Here is a 21,722-nt window from a genome sequence, read left to right on the forward strand (position 1 = left end):
GAGTCAAGCTTTCAAATGAATTAAAGCTCTGTCTAGGTTTTTGATTAATTAATAAGCTGGAATGGAAGATTGCTGCTAATCCTCCGCCCCGGCCCGTGCTACGAGCATTCTGGCAGTTAGTGTGACTCGGGGGTGTTGACTCATTTAAACTAACATATTCATCCTGCTGTAACCAGGTTTCTGTAAGGCAGAATAAATCAATATGTTGATCAATTATTATATCATTTACCAACAGGGACTTAGAAGAGAGAGACCTAATGTTTAATAGACCACATTTAACTGTTTTAGTCTATGGTGCAGTTGAAGGTGCTGTATTATTTTTTCTTTTTGAATTTTTATGCTTAAATAGATTTTTGCTGGTTATTGGTGGTCTGGGAGCAGACACCGTCTCTACGGGGATGGGGTAATGAGGGGATGGCAGGGGGAGAGAAGCTGCAGAGAGGTGTGTAAGACTACAACTCTGCTTCCTGGTCCCAACCCTGGATAGTCACGGTTTGGCGGATTTAAGAAAATTGGCCAGATTTCTAGAAATGAGAGCTGCTCCATCCAAAGTGGGATGGATGCCGTCTCTCCTAACAAGACCAGGTTTTCCCCAGAAGCTTTGCCAATTATCTATGAAGCCCACCTCATTTTTTGGACACCACTCAGACAGCCAGCAATTCAAGGAGAACATGCGGCTAAACATGTCACTCCCGGTCCGATTGGGGAGGGGCCCAGAGAAAACTACAGAGTCCGACATTGTTTTTGCAAAGTTACACACCGATTTAATGTTAATTTTAGTGACCTCCGATTGGCGTAACCGGGTGTCATTACTGCCGACGTGAATTACAATCTTACCAAATTTACGCTTAGCCTTAGCCAGCAGTTTCAAATTTCCTTCAATGTCGCCTGCTCTGGCCCCCGGAAGACAATTGACTATGGTTGCTGGTGTCGCTAACTTCACATTTCTCAAAACAGAGTCGCCAATAACCAGAGTTTGATCCTCGGCGAATGTGTCGTCGAGTGGGGAAAAACGGTTAGAGATGTGAACGGGTTGGCGGTGTACACGGGGCTTCTGTTTAGGGCTACGCTTCCTCCTCACAGTCACCCAGTTGGCCTGCTTTCCCGGCTGCTCGGGATCTGCCAGGGGGGAACTAATGGCGGCTAAGCTACCTTGGTCCGCACCGACTACAGGGGCCTGGCTAACTGTAGAATTTTCCACGGTGCGGAGCCGAGTCTCCAATTCGCCCAGCCTGGCCTCCAAAGCTACGAATAAGCTACACTTATTACAAGTACCGTTACTGCTAAAGGAGGCCGAGGAATAACTAAACATTTCACACCCAGAGCAGAAAAGTGCGGGAGAGACAGGAGAAGCCGCCATGCTAAATCGGCTAAGAGCTAGTAGCTACGCTAAGCTAGCGGATTCCTAAAAACACGCAAAGTGAATAATGTGTAAATAATTTAGAGGTGATTCAGCAGAAGGAGTGCTTTAGTTAAGGCACGTAAAGATTACACTGGGAAACAAATCGTAATCTAGATAACTAGATCAATCTAACTGCGCAGATTAAACAGCTAACAGATACAGGAAAAACACCGCTGTGCTCCGGAACAGGAAGTGATACAATACCGCAGTGAGAGCCAACCACCAGTAGAGGCAAGCAAGAGTCAATTTTCTAAAGGTATTTCTTAAGGTTTCTTCACAAGCCCTGTCGCCCCACCACAAATGGCATTATATCTATTTCTTTCTATGACCATGTTGTCCGTAGGTCATTTTTGAAGTCTTGGCATTTTGAGCTCTATTGAGGCCGTAGCCACTGGAGATTGTTGCATCTATAATCTTGGCTGTTTGTTTTTTCTTGCTTATACCAAATTACAATATCAGGATTTATTGCAACTCCTTTGAAATGTCTTCCTGCTGCTATCTCTTTGTCGTAGAAGATGGTTACTTTTCCGTTAGATGAGACGGATGTCCAGTATGAATTCTCATGTGTCTGACCAGATTTCCCTTCTGCCCAAATCTTTTATGACACTCAGTACAGCCAAATGGTTTGTGCCTCCTCAAATACTGCCTTTTTTCTCCTGCCCCACTTCTCATGTCTTGAGTAAGCGAAGCAGTAGAAGATTGTTTTCTTGCTGTGCCCTGTATGAATTCTCATGTGTGTGATTAGGTTACCTTTCATTCCAAAACTTTTTCCACATTCAGAGCAGCCAAATGGTTTCTGACCCGTATGAATAATCATGTGTGTGATCAAATTGGCTTTTTGTGCAAATTTTTTACCACACTCAGAGCAGCAAAATGGTTTCTGATCCATATGTATTTTCATATGCGTGATCAGATTGCCCTTTCGCCCAAATCCTTTACCACAATCAGCACAGCCAAATGGTTTCTCTCCTGTATGAATTCTCATGTGTGTGATCACATCATCTTTCTGTCCAAATCTTTTACCACAATTAGAACAGTCAAAAGGCTTTTCTCCACTATGAATTCTCGTGTGTCTCAACAAATCCCTTTTCTGTCTAAATCTTTTGCCACACTCAGAGCAGCTAAATGGTTTCTGACCTGTATGAATTCTCATATGTTTAATCAGATTGTTCTTGTGTCTAAATCTTCTACCACAATCGGAACAGCGAAAGGGCTTCTCTCCAGTATGAATTTGCATGTGTCTGATCAGATCATCCTTCATTCTAAATCTTTTGCCACACTCAGAACAGCCAAATGGTTTCTGGCTTGAGAGGCAATCGATTGTAATTTTGCAGTTGTGGTGGCTTCTTTCTTTTCCACTGGTAAATCCGCTTCTTTTATCTTCTCCTCAAATACTGCCTTTTTTCTCCTGCCCCACTTCTCATGTCTTGAGTAAGCGAAGCAGTAGAAGATTGTTTTCTTCTCTTCAATGGTCCAAGTAACAGTGGCGTATTTTCGTAGATTTCTTTTTGGCCTTTGAGGCTGTTGCTGCTGGAGTCCAGGATCAGAGCTATGCTGATCTGATGGGTTATCCAGTTGAGTGCTCTCGCAGGGGAGGTCATTCCCTGCAGCACTAAGAGAAGTTGCACCATTACTTTCCTCACACACCCTGGTGCCTAGGCGTGATTTGGGGACCTTTTTATCCTGGGAGACATCCGGCCAGTACAATTTGCCATTTTTTGACTTTTCCATATTTGCTTTGTGGAGTTTTTAGCTAGGGTTCGTTTTCACTGAAACGTCCTCATACAGAGATCTCTCCCCGCAAACCCTCTTCACAGTGGGACCGAGGACATTTGAGGCAAATGTCCAGTAGGAACTCCAACCCACCCATCTGGCCTGTATGATTTCTCAAGTGTGTGATCAGATTGCTCTTTTGTCCAAATGTTTTTCCACACTCAAAACAGCCAAATGGTTTGTCACCCATATGAATTCTCAGGTGTGTGATTAGATTTCCCTTTCGTCCAAATTTTTTTCCACACTCAGAACAGCCAAATGGTTTCTCCCCTGTATGACTTCTCGTATGTGTGATCAGACTGCTCTGATGTTCAAATCTTTTACCACACTCAAAACAGTCAAATGGTTTCTTTCCCATATGAATTCTCACGTGTTTCAGCAGATTATCCTGCAATCCAAAACTTTTATCGCACTCTGAACAGTCAAATGGTTTGTCACTTGCTTGCCTTCTTCTGTGCTGCTTTGAGATATCGCAATTTGTTTCACAGTTAAAACCAGAAGTAAATTTTTTAGTCTGTTTCCATTCATAACTGTCATCAGTTTCAGAAGTGTCTGATGTCTCACCACTGGTATCTGGTTTTAAATGACTATTGGTACCTGAGATGTTGGCTGGGTTTGGTCCTCCATCATCCTCTCCAATAGATTGAGCCATCCATGTTGTGTGTACAGTTGAGCTGCTGGCCACGGGCCCAACCTCTATGCTCGCATCGCTTTGGCTTTGATGAACCTGTGATGACTGTGGTTTTTCATCATCACTTTCAATCTTCACAGGGACAACAGTGAAAGGGAACTTAGTGATAACAGCCTCCTCCAGCTGGTGCAACTGCTCTCCTTGCTGACTGATCCAGAGTTTCTCTTGTTCCTCTTTAATGTCTTCCTGGTCAACACTCAGATTACGCTCCCGCTGTTCAGAGAGAGTTTCTTCTTTAATCACCAACAACTGGTCAACATCTGCGAAGAACCAATTAAAGTGATATGATTCAAAACAGTCCTTAAAATAAAACAAGCTACAGAATGGTGAGCAGGGCTCTACATCATTCCTCAAAATAGGTATCTCTGGACCTCTGATACTCAACACATATCACAATATTGATGCATTTATGTGCCTGTTTACATAAATATTATTTAAACCATCAACCACCATTTAAAAACATTTAAATACTGTTAAATATTTAACAGTGTTGTTAGTGTTGCTAGTTCAATTGGTTCAGTCAGTTTAGTTAAGTGTATGTGGGTGTGTAAAAATAAAAGCACCTACTTGTGGCATAATGCAGAAAAGACAAAAAGCTCTCTGTGTGTGCGTGCATATAATTTCGGTCACGGACAAACTGTGGAGGTGGCTTTTGCCGTCTGGTATGCTTAATGTATTTTGGGTCAAGAATGAACACCGCCAAAATGGAAAATTGATAGGACTAATATTTTTGGAGAAGCCACAGATATTTAATTTAGCCTTTATTTAACCAGGTTAGTCCCACTGAGATTGAGATCACTTTTAGGAGGGAGACATGGATCATTATAAAGTTTCCAGTCCACCTAATTTGCACATCTTTCGATGTAGGAGGAAGCCGGAGCACCCAGAAAAACACAGGGAGAACATGCAAACTCCACACAGAAAAGCCACAAGTGGAAACTGATCCCATGACCTTCTTGCTGTTAGGCAACAGTGCTAACCGCTAACCACTAAGGATATTAGCTAACAACACCGAACATTGTTCAGTGACATAATTACATACTAGACTCACAGAGTGTTCCAGCAGGGGGTGGTAAATCATCTATGTATTAAAAGTGTGAGTGTGTGATTTGTAAGTACATAATATAATTCTAAATGCGGTAAAATACATAGATGGCATCAAATGACAAAACAGAAGTAATAATAAAATAAAACAATGCTAAAATACCCTCGGCCGTATGAGCATTGTGTTCTTTATAATTTGCAGTTGTTTAATTGTTATCCCAGTGCAAAGTGGGTGTGTGATATATATATATATATATACACACACACACACACACACACACACACACACACACACACACACACACACACACACACACACACACACATTTATTATTTACATTAATTATTCAGATCATATTGTCTTATTTACAATTTGTACATGTTCCATCAAGCCCCTCTATTTTATCACGTGATAATTTCACAAGGACCACAATGGAAATAATTATTATTAAAAATTATGCTTTATTGTGTTAACCGTGTATCATTGATATATTCACCTCTGCATGTTTATATTCATGTTGCAGAATAAACGCAATCATTCATGCCCACTGCTTGAGATTTCTTCCTCAATATCATCAGAGGGAGTTTTTTTTCTTACCACTGTCGCCTGTATGGTTGCTCAAGTAAGGCTAGACCTTACTTATGTGAACTGCCTTGAGGCAGCTTTGTTGTGATTTGGTACTATATAAACTAAATAAAGTGAAAAATAAATTGAATCATAAACAATGTTATTTATGTTTTAACAGCATCTGCAGGAGGGCGTACATGTGCATATATATGAGCTTTTGAAAACAGCGGAAGTTAGCTTTGACCGCGTGTAATGCACATGCATGCTGATGTCCACAAAGTGTCTTGTAAATCACTCCAGAGGTGTAATCAGGTTACAAAAACAGCATTTTAAATTTTAGAAATATTTATTTCTCTCTAGCTTTTTACATAATATATGACAAAAAGGTTATATTTAGCCAGAAATTAAGTGGTTAGCAGCTAGCTAGACCAGGAAGTGACGTTATTATGCTAACGTCCATGAGGTGTCGTGAAAATCATTCCAGATGTGTTATCAAGTTACAAAAACAGTGTTACCAGTTTTTAATCGCTAATTTTTGCATAATAGCATCCGTGAGATCACACCATAAAAATAGGACCAGAATGTGCCTTTTTAACCTCTTCAAATAGGTCAAAGTTAGCCATCTTTGAACTTGTCCAAGGTCTGTGTCCCAAGAATGTTTCCTGTAAATTTGAAGACCCTGGCAGCAATAGGGCTGAACTTATGCTGAGCAGACAGACGGACGGACAGACGCAAAGCCTTTGCAATCTCTGATAGCCATATTTTGATGGCCTCGGGTAAAAATAATAACACTGATAATAACAATAATAATTATAATAGTGTGTATATGATAACAACAACAACCTAAACAATTTAAAGATACATTAAGACCATAAATTAACATAAAAAAAAAATTATATAATTAACAAGAAATAAAAGGGTTGAGTTCTTCTAAAAACTGTTGACGTCTAAAGTTCTAAAAACATTCTGGACTCATATGCCATTCCAACTAATTATAGCAACTTTGCATAATTTATTACCACCCTTGAAAAATGTAAGATTCCTATTTTATAAACACTACCCAATCTAGAGCCCATGGATCCCCACGGGCAATGAGTTAGTACATTATTTGTATTATTCCTCATTATTCTCAAAGAATATTGCAGCAGCTTCAGCTCTACCTCTTGGCTTTGTTCGTGTCACAGTGTCCAAGCTGCATAACATAACTGGTCTCACTACAATCTAGTATATTTTCCCCTTCACCTTTTTAACTCCATGTCTGGAGTGAGGGGTGGGCTCCAGGCATTATTACTTCAGCACAAACTTGGCAGGGACATTCCATATGTCCACTGCTACAATCACCAGCTGCATTTGGCAGTTAGTCATGCAGTGCATCAGAGCCTTTAGCAAAGAGGTTTTTTTTGTTGTTGTTGTTGTTTTTTTGACTGGTCCAGTTCACTGAAAACATTTTGTCACAGACATTATTTTGCACACACATACAATACACCCACACTGAAAAAATTATTAGAAATTAGAAATTCACTGGATCAGTCGCTATGAAGTCATTAAGTCCATTGTTAACAGTGAGGACACTATCACTATCAGGAGACTCCTGACTGAGGCAGCAAAGGATGATACTGCTCCCTTTAATAATAGAGGAACAGTAGTAGCCAGTAAACCAGCATTGATCAGTATGTCTGGTATTTATATCATATTTGCAAACTGTTCCCTCTTGAAGCCACTTCATGTGCTTGCAAGCACAGAGAAAAACAGTGTGAGCTTGCAAAATGAAATTCAATCAATCAATCAATTTTTTTATATATAGCGCCAAATCACAACAAACAGTTGCCCCAAGGCGCTTTATATTGTAAGGCAAGGCCATACAATAATTATGTAAAACCCCAACGGTCAAAACGACCCCCTGTGAGCAAGCACTTGGCTACAGTGGGAAGGAAAAACTCCCTTTTAACAGGAAGAAACCTCCAGCAGAACCAGGCTCAGGGAGGGGAAATCTTCTGCTGGGACTGGTTGGGGCTGAGGGAGAGAACCAGGAAAAAGACATGCTGTGGAGGGGAGCAGAGATCGATCACTAATGATTAAATGCAGAGTGGTGCATACAGAGCAAAAAGAGAAAGAAACAGTGCATCATGGGAACCCCCCAGCAGTCTACGTCTATAGCAGCATAACTAAGGGATGGTTCAGGGTCACCTGATCCAGCCCTAACTATAAGATGGGACCTGATTATTCAAAACCTTATAAGTAAGAAGAAGAATTTTAAATTCTATTCTAGAATTAACAGGAAGCCAATGAAGAGAGGCCAATATGGGTGAGATATGCTCTCTCCTTCTAGTCCCCGTTAGTACTCTAGCTGCAGCATTTTGAATTAACTGAAGGCTTTTTAGGGAACTTTTAGGACAACCTGATAATAATGAATTACAATAGTCCAGCCTAGAGGAAATAAATGCGAGGAGATCGTCGTCTTCCTGTTCCGGAGCACAGCGGTGTTCTGCTGTATCTGTTAGCTGTTTGAACTGAGCTGTTTGAGTTCTTTGAATTAACAGTCTTTTTCAAGACTTTTTTACTTTTTTTTTTTTACTTTTTCACCGTGCTCCAACGCCTAAAGAAGACCTCTAACGGTCGAAACATCGTGACGGAGCACTTTTATCAGCTAACTTTCATCAGCGTTGGCAAGCTAACTAGCTTGCTAACGCTTTCGTTTTTATTTTTATTTTATTTTTTAGCACTGTTGTCGTGCTGCTCCACAGCCTGCCTAGTGGATTTTTATTTTATTTTAGCACTGTTGTCGTGTGTTACCTGTGCTGCTCCACAGCCTGTCCAGTGGATTTTTATTTTATTTTTTAGCACTGTTGTCGTGTGTTACCTGTGCTGCTCCACAGCCTGTCCAGTGGATTTTTATTTTATTTTTTAGCACTGTTGTCGTGTGTTACCTGTGCTGCTCCACAGCCTGTCCAGTGGATTTTTATTTTATTTTTTAGCACTGTTGTCGTGTGTTACCTGTGCTGCTCCACAGCCTGTTCAGTGGATTTTTATTTTATTTTAGCACTGTTGTCGTGTGTTACCTGTGCTGCTCCGCAGCCTGTCTAGTGGATTTTTATTTTATTTTTTACCACCGTTGTCGTGCGTTACCTGTGCTGCTCCACAGCCTGTCTAGTGGATTTTTATTTTATTTTTTACCACCGTTGTCGTGCGTTACCTGTGCTGCTCCACAGCCTGTCTAGTGGATTTTTATTGTTTTTTGCCACCGTTGTCGTGCGTTACCTGTGCTGCTCCACAGCCTGTCTAGTGGATTTTTATTTTATTTTTTGCCGCCGTTGTCGTGCGTTACCTGTGCTGCTCCACAGCCTGTCTAGTGGATTTTTATTGTTTTTTGCCACCGTTGTCGTGCGTTACCTGTGCTGCTCCTCAGCCTGTCTAGTGGATTTTTATTTTATTTTTTGCCGCCGTTGTCGTGCGTTACCTGTGCTGCTCCACAGCCTGTCTAGTGGATTTTTATTTTATTTTTTACCACCGTTGTCGTGCGTTACCTGTGCTGTTCCACGGCCTGTCTAGTGGATTTTTATTTTATTTATTTATTTTTTTTTACCACCGTTGTCGTGCGTTACCTGTGCTGCTCCGCAGCCTGTCTAGTGGATTTTATTTTATTTTTTGCCGCCGTTGTCGTGCGTTACCTGTGCTGCTCCACAGCCTGTCTAGTGGATTTTTATTTTATTTTTTACCACCGTTGTCGTGCGTTACCTGTGCTGTTCCACGGCCTGTCTAGTGGATTTTTATTTATTTTTATTTTTTTTTTACCACCGTTGTCGTGCGTTACCTGTGCTGTTCCACGGCCTGTCTAGTGGATTTTTATTTTATTTTTTACCACCGTTGTCGTGCGTTACCTGTGCTGTTCCACGGCCTGTCTAGTGGATTTTTATTTTATTTTTTGCCGCCGTTGTCGTGCGTTACCTGTGCTGCTCCACAGCCTGTCTAGTGGATTTTTATTTTATTTTTTACCACCGTTGTCGTGTGTTACCTGTGCTGCTCCGCAGCCTGTCTAGTGGATTTTTATTTTATTTTCTACCACTGTTGTCGTGTGTTACCTGTGCTGCTCCACAGCCTGTCTAGTGGATTTTTATTTTATTTTTGCACCGTTGTCGTGCGTTCGCTGTTGCCGTGCGTTACTTGTGCTGCTTCATGGCCTGTCTGGTGCCTTAACTAAAGCACTCCTTTTGCTGAATCACCTCTAAATTATTTACACATTATTCACTTTGCGTGTTTTTAGGAATCCACTAGGTTGCGTAGCTACTAGCTTTTAGCCGATTTAGCATGGCGGCTTCTCCTGTCTCTCCCGCACTTTTCTGCTCTGGTTGTGAAATGTTTAGCTGTTCCTCGGCCTCCTTTAGCAGTAACGGTACTTGTAATAAGTGCAGCTTATTCGTAGCTTTGGAGGCCAGGCTGGGCGAATTGGAGACTCGGCTCCGCACCGTGGAAAATTCTACAGCTAACCAGGCCCCTGTAGTCGGTGCGGACCAAGGTGGCTTAGCCACCGTTAGTTCCCCCCTGGCGGATCCCGGGCAGTCGGGAAAGCAGGCCGACTGGGTGACTGTGAGGAGGAAGCGTAGCCCTAAACAGAAGCCCCGTGTACACCGTCAACCCGTGCACATCTCTAACCGTTTTTCCCCACTCGACGATACACTCGCCGAGGATCAAACTCTGGTTACTGGCGACTCTGTTTTGAGAAATGTGAAGTTAGCGACACCAGCAACCATTGTCAATTGTCTTCCGGGGGCCAGAGCAGGCGACATTGAAGGAAATTTGAAATTGCTGGCTAAGGCTAAGCGTAAATTTGGTAAGATTGTAATTCACGTCGGCAGTAATGACACTCGGTTACGCCAATCGGAGGTCACTAAAATTAACATTAAATCGGTGTGTAACTTTGCAAAAACAATGGCGGACTCTGTTGTTTTCTCTGGGCCCCTCCCCAATCAGACCGGGAGTGACATGTTTAGCCGCATGTTCTCCTTGAATTGCTGGCTGTCTGAGTGGTGTCCAAAAAATGAGGTGGGCTTCATTGATAATTGGCAAAGCTTCTGGGGAAAACCTGGTCTTGTTAGGAGAGACGGCATCCATCCCACTTTAGATGGAGCAGCTCTCATTTCTAGAAATCTGGCCAATTTTCTTGGATCCTCCAAACTGTGACTGTCTAGCGTTGGGACCAGGAGGCAGAGCTGTGGTCTTATACACCTCTCTGCAGCTTCTCTCCCCCTGCCATCCCCTCATTACCCCATCCCCGTAGAGACGGTGCCTGCTTCCAGACCACCAATAACCAGCAAAAATCTATTTAAGCAAAAAAATTCAAAAAGAAAAAATAATATAGCACCTTCAACTGCACCACAGGCTAAAACAGTTAAATGTGGTCTATTAAACATTAGGTCTCTCTCTTCTAAGTCCCTGTTGGTAAATGATATAATAATTGATCAACGTATTGATTTATTCTGCCTAACAGAAACCTGGTTACAGCAGGATGAATATGTTAGTTTAAATGAGTCAACACCCCCGAGTCACACTAACTGTCAGAATGCTCGTAGCACGGGCCGGGGCGGAGGATTAGCAGCAATCTTCCATTCCAGCTTATTAATTAATCAAAAACCTAGACAGAGCTTTAATTCATTTGAAAACTTGTCTCTTAGTCTTTTCCATCCAAATTGGAAGTCCCAAAAACCAGTTTTATTTGTTATTATCTATCGTCCACCTGGTCGTTACTGTGAGTTTCTCTGTGAATTTTCAGACCTTCTGTCTGACTTAGTGCTTAGCTCAGATAAGATACTTATAGTGGGTGATTTTAACATCCACACAGATGCTGAGAATGACAGCCTCAACACTGCATTTAATCTATTATTAGACTCTATTGGCTTTGCTCAAAAAGTAAATGAGTCCACCCACCACTTTAATCATATCTTAGATCTTGTTTTGACTTATGGTATGGAAATAGAAGACTTAACAGTATTCCCTGAAAACTCCCTTCTGTCTGATCATTTTTTTAATAACATTTACATTTACCCTGATGGACTACCCAGCAGTGGGGAATAAGTTTCATTACACTAGAAGTCTTTCAGAAAGCGCTGTAACTAGGTTTAAGGATATGATTCCTTCTTTATGTTCTCTATTGTCATATACCAACACAGAGCAGAGTAGCTACCTAAACTCTGTAAGGGAGTTAGAGTATCTCGTCAATAGTTTTACATCCTCATTGAAGACAACTTTGGATGCTGTAGCTCCTCTGAAAAAGAGAGCTTTAAATCAGAAGTGTCTGACTCCGTGGTATAACTCACAAACTCGTAGCTTAAAGCAGATAACCCGTAAGTTGGAGAGGAAATGGCGTCTCACTAATTTAGAAGATCTTCACTTAGCCTGGAAAAAGAGTTTGTTGCTCTATAAAAAAGCCCTCCGTAAAGCTAGGACATCTTTCTACTCATCACTAATTGAAGAAAATAAGAACAACCCCAGGTTTCTTTTCAGCACTGTAGCCAGGCTGACAAAGAGTCAGAGTTCTATTGAGCTGAGTATTCCATTAACTTTAACTAGTAATGACTTCATGACTTTCTTTGCTAACAAAATTTTGACTATTAGAGAAAAAATTACTCATAACCATCCCAAAGATGTATCGTTATCTTTGGCTGCTTTCAGTGATGCCGGTATTTGGTTAGACTGTTTCTCTCCGATTGTTCTGTCTGAGTTATTTTCATTAGTTACTTCATCCAAACCATCAACATGTTTATTAGACCCCATTCCTGCCAGGCTGCTCAAGGAAGTCCTACCATTATTTAATGCTTCAATCTTAAATATGATCAACTTATCTTTGTTAGTTGGCTATGTACCACAGGCTTTTAAGGTGGCAGTAATTAAACCATTACTTAAAAAGCCATCTCTTGACCCAGCTATTTTAGCTAATTATAGGCCAATCTCCAACCTTCCTTTTCTCTCAAAGATTCTTGAGAGGGTAGTTGTAAAACAGCTAACTGATCACCTGCAGAGGAATGGTCTATTTGAAGAGGTTCAGTCAGGTTTTAGAATTCATCATAGTACAGAAACAGCATTAGTGAAGGTTACAAATGATCTTCTTATGGCTTCGGACAGTGGACTTATCTCTGTGCTTGTTCTGTTGGACCTCAGTGCTGCTTTTGATACTGTTGACCATAAAATTTTATTACAGAGATTAGAGCATGTCATAGGTATTAAAGGCACTGCGCTGCGGTGGTTTGAATCATATTTGTCTAATAGATTACAGTTTGTTCATGTAAATGGGGAATCTTCTTCACAGACTAAAGTTAATTATGGAGTTCCACAAGGTTCTGTGCTAGGACCAATTTTATTCACTTTATACATGCTTCCCTTAGGCAGTATTATTAGACGGTATTGCTTAAATTTTCATTGTTACGCAGATGATACCCAGCTTTATCTATCCATGAAGCCAGAGGACACACACCAATTAGCTAAACTGCAGGATTGTCTTACAGACATAAAGACATGGATGACCTCTAATTTCCTGCTTTTAAACTCAGATAAAACTGAAGTTATTGTACTTGGCCCCACAAATCTTAGAAGCATGGTGTCTAACCAGATCTTTACTCTGGATGGCATTTCCCTGACCTCTAGTAATACTGTGAGAAATCTTGGAGTCATTTTTGATCAGGATATGTCATTCAAAGCGCATATTAAACAAATATGTAGGACTGCCTTTTTGCATTTACGCAATATCTCTAAAATCAGAAAGGTCTTGTCTCAGAGTGATGCTGAAAAACTAATTCATGCATTTATTTCCTCTAGGCTGGACTATTGTAATTCTTTATTATCAGGTTGTCCTAAAAGTTCCCTAAAAGCCTTCAGTTGATTCAAAATGCTGCAGCTAGAGTACTGACGGGGACTAGCAGGAGAGAGCATATCTCACCCGTGTTGGCCTCTCTTCATTGGCTTCCTGTTAATTCTAGAATAGAATTTAAAATTCTTCTTCTTACTTATAAGGTTTTGAATAATCAGGTCCCATCTTATCTCAGGGACCTCGTAGTACCATATCACCCTAATAGAGCGCTTCGCTCTCAGACTGCAGGCTTACTTGTAGTTCCTAGGGTTTGTAAGAGTAGAATGGGAGGCAGAGCCTTCAGCTTTCAGGCTCCTCTCCTGTGGAACCAGCTCCCAATTCAGATCAGGGAGACAGATACCCTCTCTACTTTTAAGATTAGGCTTAAAACTTTCCTTTTCGCTAAGGCTTATAGTTAGGGCTGGATCGGGTGACCCTGGACTATCCCTTGGTTATGCTGCTTTAGACGTAGACTGTGGGGGGGTTCCCATGATGCACTGTTTCTTTCTCTTTTTGCTCTGTATGCATCACTCCGCATTTAATCATTAGTGATCGATCTCTGCCCCCCTCCACAGCATGTCTTTTTCCTGGTTCTTTCCCTCAGCCCCAACCAGTCTCAGCAGAAGACTGCCCCTCCCTGGGCCTGGTTCTGCTGGAGGTTTCTTCCTGTTAAGAGGGGGTTTTTCCTTCCCACTGTTGCCAAGTGCTTGCTCACAGGGGGTCGTTTTGACCGTTGGGGTTTTTCATGATTGTTGTATGGCCTTGCCTTACAATATAAAGCGCCTTGGGGCAACTGTTTGTTGTGATTTGGCACTATATAAAAAAAAAGTTGATTGATTGATTGATTGAAATGCATGAACTAGTTTTTCAGTATCACTCTGAGACAAGACCTTTATAATTTTAGAGATATTGCGTAAATGCAAAAAAGCAGTCCTACATATTTGTTTAATATGCGCTTTGAATGACATATCCTGATCAAAAATGACTCCAAGATTTCTCACAGTATTACTAGAGGTCAGGGTAATGCCATCCAGAGTAAGGATCTGGTTAGACACCATGTTTCTAAGATTTATGGGGGCCAAGTACAATAACTTCAGTTTTATCTGAGTTTAAAAGCAGGAAATTAGAGGTCATCCATGTCTTTATGTCTGTAAGACAATCCTGCAGTTTAGCTAATTGGTGTGTGTCCTCTGGCTTCATGGATAGATAAAGCTGGGTATCATCTGCGTAACAATGAAAATTTAAGCAATACCGTCTAATAATACTGCCTAAGGGAAGCATGTATAAAGTGAATAAAATTGGTCCTAGCACAGAACCTTGTGGAACTCCATAATTAACTTTAGTCTGTGAAGAAGATTCCCCATTTACATGAACAAACTGTAATCTATTAGACAAATATGATTCAAACCACTGCAGCGCAGTGCCTTTAATACCTATGGCATGCTCTAATCTCTGTAATAAAATTTTATGGTCAACAGTATCAAAAGCAGCACTGAGGTCTAACAGAACAAGCACAGAGATGAGTCCACTGTCCGAGGCCATAAGAAGATCATTTGTAACCTTCACTAATGCTGTTTCTGTACTATGATGAATTCTAAAACCTGACTGAAACTCTTCAAATAGACCATTCCTCTGCAGATGATCAGTTAGCTGTTTTACAACTACCCTTTCAAGAATTTTTGAGAGAAAAGGAAGGTTGGAGATTGGCCTATAATTAGCTAAGATACCTGGGTCAAGTGATGGCTTTTTAAGTAATGGTTTAATTACTGCCACCTTAAAAGCCTGTGGTACATAGCCAACTAACAAAGATAGATTGATCATATTTAAGATCGAAGCATTAAATAATGGTAGGGCTTCCTTGAGCAGCCTGGTAGGAATGGGGTCTAATAAACATGTTGATGGTTTGGATGAAGTAACTAATGAAAATAACTCAGACAGAACAATCGGAGAGAAAGAGTCTAACCAAATACCGGCATCACTGAAAGCAGCCAAAGATAACGATACGTCTTTGGGATGGTTATGAGTAATTTTTTCTCTAATAGTTAAAATTTTGTTAGCAAAGAAAGTCATGAAGTCATTACTAGTTAAAGTTAATGGAATACTCAGCTCAATAGAGCTCTGACTCTTTGTCAGCCTGGCTACAGTGCTGAAAAGAAACCTGGGGTTGTTCTTATTTTCTTCAATTAGTGATGAGTAGAAAGATGTCCTAGCTTTACGGAGGGCTTTTTTATAGAGCAACAGACTCTTTTTCCAGGCTAAGTGAAGATCTTCTAAATTAGTGAGACGCCATTTCCTCTCCAACTTACGGGTTATCTGCTTTAAGCTACGAGTTTGTGAGTTATACCACGGAGTCAGGCACTTCTGATTTAAAGCTCTCTTTTTCAGAGGAGCTACAGCATCCAAAGTTGTCTTCAATGAGGATGTAAAACTATTGACGAGATACTCTATCTCACTTACAGAGTTTAGGTAGCTACTCTGCACTGTGTTGGTATATGGCATTAGAGAACATAAAGAAGGAATCATATCCTTAAACCTAGTTACAGTGCTTTCTGAAAGACTTCTAGTGTAATGAAACTTATTCCCCACTGCTGGGTAGTCCATCAGAGTAAATGTAAATGTTATTAAGAAATGATCAGACAGAAGGGAGTTTTCAGGGAATACTGTTAAGTCTTCAATTTCCATACCATAAGTCAGAACAAGATCTAAGATATGATTAAAGTGGTGGGTGGACTCATTTACATTTTGAGCAAAGCCAATAGAGTCTAATAATAGATTAAATGCAGTGTTGAGGCTGTCATTCTCAGCATCTGTATGGATGTTAAAATCGCCCACTATAATTATCTTATCTGAGCTAAGCACTAAGTCAGACAAAAGGTCTGAAAATTCACAGAGAAACTCACAGTAACGACCAGGTGGACGATAGATAATAACAAATAAAACTGGTTTTTGGGACTTCCAATTTGGATGGACAAGACTAAGAGTCAAGCTTTCAAATGAATTAAAGCTCTGTCTAGGTTTTTGATTAATTAATAAGCTGGAATGGAAGATTGCTGCTAATCCTCCGCCCCGGCCCGTGCTACGAGCATTCTGGCAGTTAGTGTGACTCGGGGGTGTTGACTCATTTAAACTAACATATTCATCCTGCTGTAACCAGGTTTCTGTAAGGCAGAATAAATCAATATGTTGATCAATTATTATATCATTTACCAACAGGGACTTAGAAGAGAGAGACCTAATGTTTAATAGACCACATTTAACTGTTTTAGTCTGTGGTGCAGTTGAAGGTGCTGTATTATTTTTTCTTTTTGAATTTTTATGCTTAAATAGATTTTTGCTGGTTATTGGTGGTCTGGGAGCAGACACCGTCTCTACGGGGATGGGGTAATGAGGGGATGGCAGGGGGAGAGAAGCTGCAGAGAGGTGTGTAAGACTACAACTCTGCTTCCTGGTCCCAACCCTGGATAGTCACGGTTTGGAGGATTTAAGAAAATTGGCCAGATTTCTAGAAATGAGAGCTGCTCCATCCAAAGTGGGATGGATGCCGTCTCTCCTAACAAGACCAGGTTTTCCCCAGAAGCTTTGCCAATTATCTATGAAGCCCACCTCATTTTTTGGACACCACTCAGACAGCCAGCAATTCAAGGAGAACATGCAGCTAAACATGCAAAATTGCTGTGGCAAAACTAATATTGGATGATGAACATCCCACTGTTGCTAAGAAAGACAACAAAAAATCTTGACAATCAATTTGTGTCAGAATTTGCCAAGGCTAGCTGCAGACTAGCCCTGAAAATAGTGTCTGGATTACTGCAAATATCCTGTTTCTTCCCTAATGACTGTATATCTCCTATTGTTATCATATGTTCTATGTTCTACGTTAATAACGTTTACCCTTGTTTGTTAGCTATAACCTACAGTCTGTATGTACTTGTGTACTACATTTAGTTAGAGGGAAAAAAATTAATTCAAGATGTATTTTACACCAATTTAAGAGGTTCTTTTTTGCCCCCACCCCAAAGAGGACAATGCCCACCCAAGCTTGGCATCCTGGCAACGCCTCTAAGACAGTGGCGGCTGCTGGTCTGTCAAAGAGGGGAAGCTCATTGTCAGCTTACATCATAAAATTTGTCAATTTATTTATAAGTAAATTAAAATATGTAAAATGGTCATAACAGTCCCTAGCTGCACAAGCATTTCACAATTTATATCTGTATTACATACAGTATTTTATGATGACACAATCACATTAGATTCGAACCTTATTAATCCCTTGGGAACACTCCATCAGGGATTACAATGTAAGCATATTATTAATGTTTTTAAACAAAAATACAGTGTATAAAAAAAAAAAAAAAAATCAAGAAGCACAAAGAACCTTTATTATCAAGAGCCGAAATCTGTAATTTTCAAATGGGTGGTGATATATCATGTTTGAGTAGGCCACTGAAGTTTTTTTTTAGGGGAAGATGTATTGTCCAAACGGACAAAAATTACATTTTTTATCCAAAAATCCCGGCCCTTTTTAGGGTAGAGGTTAAAGGGACCAAAAACAGTGACATAGTCAAAATGTGGATTTTGACCTTTGAATATCTTTGTGCGCCCTCACTAAGCCTCATTGATCTTATGGTATATGAATGTATTGATGGAGTTCTCCCATTTAGCGTTATATTTTTCAAGGCTAACTGCTTCAAGTCACAACTTTTGGCATTTTGGGCTACATTTGGGACCATCCCAGGGCCTGCGCCTTGAATAAGCCTTTTTCATGAGGCTTTTTGCCTCATTAACCCTTTACTTGCCTTAGTTTGACATATATCACAATCAAGCGCCAAAAACGAAAGATGCCAGTTTTCTTATCGTTGCCGCCACCAACCATTAGGGAGAATTACTTTAGTGATTCCAGAGCACTGAGCAAAAGACAACTTATTCAAAATAAGAAATAATAATCAGACAACTGCACCAGAAGATGTTGCCATCTCCTGGGAACCTTGCCCTCTTTGCTGAAGTGCTGCCACCTGCCAGCTGAGCTGCCTATTGACGTGTCGAAGAACTAACATTTTGTCTTTCTTGATTAACTGGAGTGTCATCTGGTGTGAACAAGGCAAAACGCCTTCTTGATATGGTTATCATGAATAGCGGAGATACAGAGGAACATAATAAAATTGGTTTCCCTGAAATCCATAGGGGGCGCACCGAGATATGGTCAAATGAAAATTGCCAAGTATCGCATTTTTAACAAAGAGCGCCACCTATGCAAAAGCGCTCTAACTAAGCCACTGTTTGGAAATTTGTAAAGAACTTGTCCCAGTGTATTCAAATATGCATAAATGAGCAAGGCTTATTCAGGGCGCAGGCCCTGGGAGGGTCCCAAATGTAGCCCAAAATGCCAAAAGTTGTGAATTGAAGTGCCACCTATAGGCAGCGCCCCAGTTAGCCTTGAAAAATATAATGCTAAAGGGGAGAAAACTCCATCCATACATTCATATACCATAATATAATGAGGCTTACTGAGGTCAAAAGGTCAAAATTCACATTTTGACTATGTCACTGTTTTGGCCCCTTTAACCCCTACCTTAAAAAGGGCCGTAATTCTCTGCCTGAAGGGATCTTTGGATAAAAAAGTAAGTTTTTGTCCGTTTGGACAATATATCTTCCCCTAAAAAAAAAACTTCAGTGTCCAACTGAAACATGATATATCACCCCTTCTATAAACCATTCCACAGTTACAGACTATGGCTCTTAAACATACAAAACAAAGTCTGACTGTTTCATGATATCTTGCCCTTTACTGTTCCATTCAAATATTATGTTAAACGTTGGCCAGCAGATCTCGCCATACCAAATTATATCAAAAGCTTCAAAACACTGAACCATTGCTTCATTTTGATTCAGTGGTTCAAAACGCTTCGGTGTCTCAGTCACTAATTTCCAACAATAAAGTACAACCCCTGGCAAAAATTATGGAATCACCGGCCTCGGAGGATGTTCATTCAGTTGTTTAATGTTGTAGAAAAAAAAGCAGATCACAGACATGACACAAAACTAAAGTCATTTCAAATGGCAACTTTCTGGCTTTAAGAAACACTATAAGAAATCAAGAAAAAAAATTGTGTCAGTCAGTAACGGTTACTTTTTTAGACCAAGGAGAGGGGAAAAAAATATGGAATCACTCAATTCTGAGGAAAAAATTATGGAATCATGAAAAACAAAAGAACGCTCCAACACATCACTAGCATTTTGTTGCACCACCTCTGGCTTTTATAACAGCTTGCAGTCTCTGAGGCATGGACTTAATGAGTGACAAACAGTACTCTTCATCAATCTGGCTCCAACTTTCTCTGATTGCTGTTGCCAGATCAGCTTTGCAGGTTGGAGCCTTGTCATGGACCATTTTCTTCAACTTCCACCAAAGATTTTCAATTGGATTAAGATCTGGACTATTTGCAGGCCACGACATTGACCCTATGTGTCTTTTTGCAAGGAATGTTTTCACAGTTTTTGCTCTATTTTGCTCTATGCAAGATGCATTATCATCTTGAAAAATGATTTCATCATCCCCAAACATCCTTTCAATTGATGGGATAAGAAAAGTGTCCAAAATATCAACGTAAACTTGTGCATTTATTGATGATGTAATGACAGCCATCTCCCCAGTGCCTTTACCTGACATGCAGCCCCATATCATCAATGACTGTGGAAATTTACATGTTCTCTTCAGGCAGTCATCTTTATAAATCTCATTGGAACGGCACCAAACAAAGTTCCAGCATCATCACCTTGCCCAATGCAGATTTGAGATTCATCACTGAATATGACTTTCATCCAGTCATCCACAGTCCATGATTGCTTTTCCTTAGCCCATTTTTTCTGTTTAGGTGTTAATGATGGCTTTCGTTTAGCTTTTCTGTATGTAAATCCCATTTCCTTTAGGCGGTTTCTTACAGTTCGGTCACAGACATTGACTCCAGTTTCCTCCCATTCGTTCCTCATTTATTTTGTTGTGCATTTTCGATTTTGAGACATATTGCTTTAAGTTTTCTGTCTTGACGCTTTGATGTCTTCCTTGGTCTACCAGTATGTTTGCCTTTAACAACCTTCCCATGTTGTTTGTATTTGGTCCAGAAATTAGACACAGCTGACTGTGAACAACCAACATCTTTTGCAACATTGCGTGATGATTTACCCTCTTTTAAGAGTTTGATAATCCTCTCCTTTGTTTCAATTGACATCTCTCGTATTGGAGCCATGATTCATGTCAGTCCACTTGGTGCAACAGCTCTCCAAGGTGTGATCACTCCTTTTTAGATGCAGACTAATGAGCAGATCTGATTTAATGCAGGTGTTAGTTTTGGGGATGAAAATTTACAGGGTGATTCCATAATTTATTCCTCAAAATTGAGTGAGTCCATATTTTTTCCCTCTGCTTGGTCTAAAAAAGTAAGTGTTACTGACTGCCACAATTATTTTTCCTGATTTCTTCTAGTGTTTCTTAATGCCAGAAAGTTGCCATTTGAAATGAGTTTAGTTTTGTTTCATGTCTGTGATCTGCTTTTTTTCTACAAAATTAAACAACTGAATGAATATCCTCCGAGGCCGGTGATTCCATAATTATTGCCAGGGGTTGTAGATCAGTGACCACTAATTATTGCCACATGTCCACAGATAGACTTATAATCATGAATACTTTGATGATGTGTTGCAAACTGGGGAGTTAATTAACGTGCGATGACCTTAAACACTAACTTACTGAAGAACGAAACAGAGAGCAACTCACCTGGATCTTCTCACACAACATCTAATCCAGTACCTGATGCCTGTGATCTGTGAATGTTCCTGGCATCAAAATCACCAATTCCGACCGTTTCTATTGTCTTTCCGCAGATTTTCAGTCATTTTGTTTGGCTGAGGTACAAAGTTTTTTTTGTTGTTTTTTTAGTTTGGTAGCACTATATAAACATATGATATACGTGCACCTTTAAAACAGACTGATTTATAGCTCATGCAAAACACTTTGGAATAAATTTAAAAATGCATAAATACGCAAAAATGTGCAAGTTAATTTTCACATGTCTATATCTCAAAATAGCTGTCAATCAAAACGGGATTCAGCCTTTCGAGTAATTGACCAATCATTGCGTGGAAGTGCAGCATCCAGTCCCGCCCACAGCTCCATTCACCTCCAGAGATGCTGGGCGTCTGGGGGCAGGAAAAAATTGTGGCATTTATCCAATGACCGTTGAGTTTCAAGGCAATGAAAAAAAACTGTTCCAGGCAGTCCCATTGAAGTGAACGGACGCTCGGCTTCTACAGGAAAATGCACTGAGCATAGACGTATGAGAAAAAGATTAGGAGAAGTTAAAAGAGAGTCAGTTGATTTGTCAGTAGCTAATTCTGAACGAACTCGTCCTCA

General features: G+C 40.4%; 2 protein-coding genes across 4 annotated transcripts in view; both read right to left on the reverse strand.

The window, feature by feature from the left end:
• LOC117504829 overlaps positions 1 to 21,722 on the reverse strand; it is a 252,950-nt gene that overhangs the window by 97,737 nt on the left and 133,491 nt on the right. The gene's annotated exons all lie outside the window — the stretch shown is intronic.
• The window catches only part of LOC117504827 (zinc finger protein 135-like), a 70,681-nt gene that overhangs the window by 25,157 nt on the left and 23,802 nt on the right, over positions 1 to 21,722 (reverse strand). For all 3 annotated transcript variants that reach the window (XM_034164367.1, XM_034164368.1, XM_034164369.1), the window contains one exon: positions 3,773 to 4,126. In XM_034164367.1, coding sequence (XP_034020258.1) covers positions 3,773 to 4,126 — 354 coding nt within the window. The remainder of the gene's footprint in view (positions 1 to 3,772; positions 4,127 to 21,722) is intronic.

Source organism: Thalassophryne amazonica, chromosome 23, assembly GCF_902500255.1.
Source record: "Thalassophryne amazonica chromosome 23, fThaAma1.1, whole genome shotgun sequence".
Classification (NCBI taxonomy): Eukaryota; Metazoa; Chordata; class Actinopteri; order Batrachoidiformes; family Batrachoididae; genus Thalassophryne; species Thalassophryne amazonica.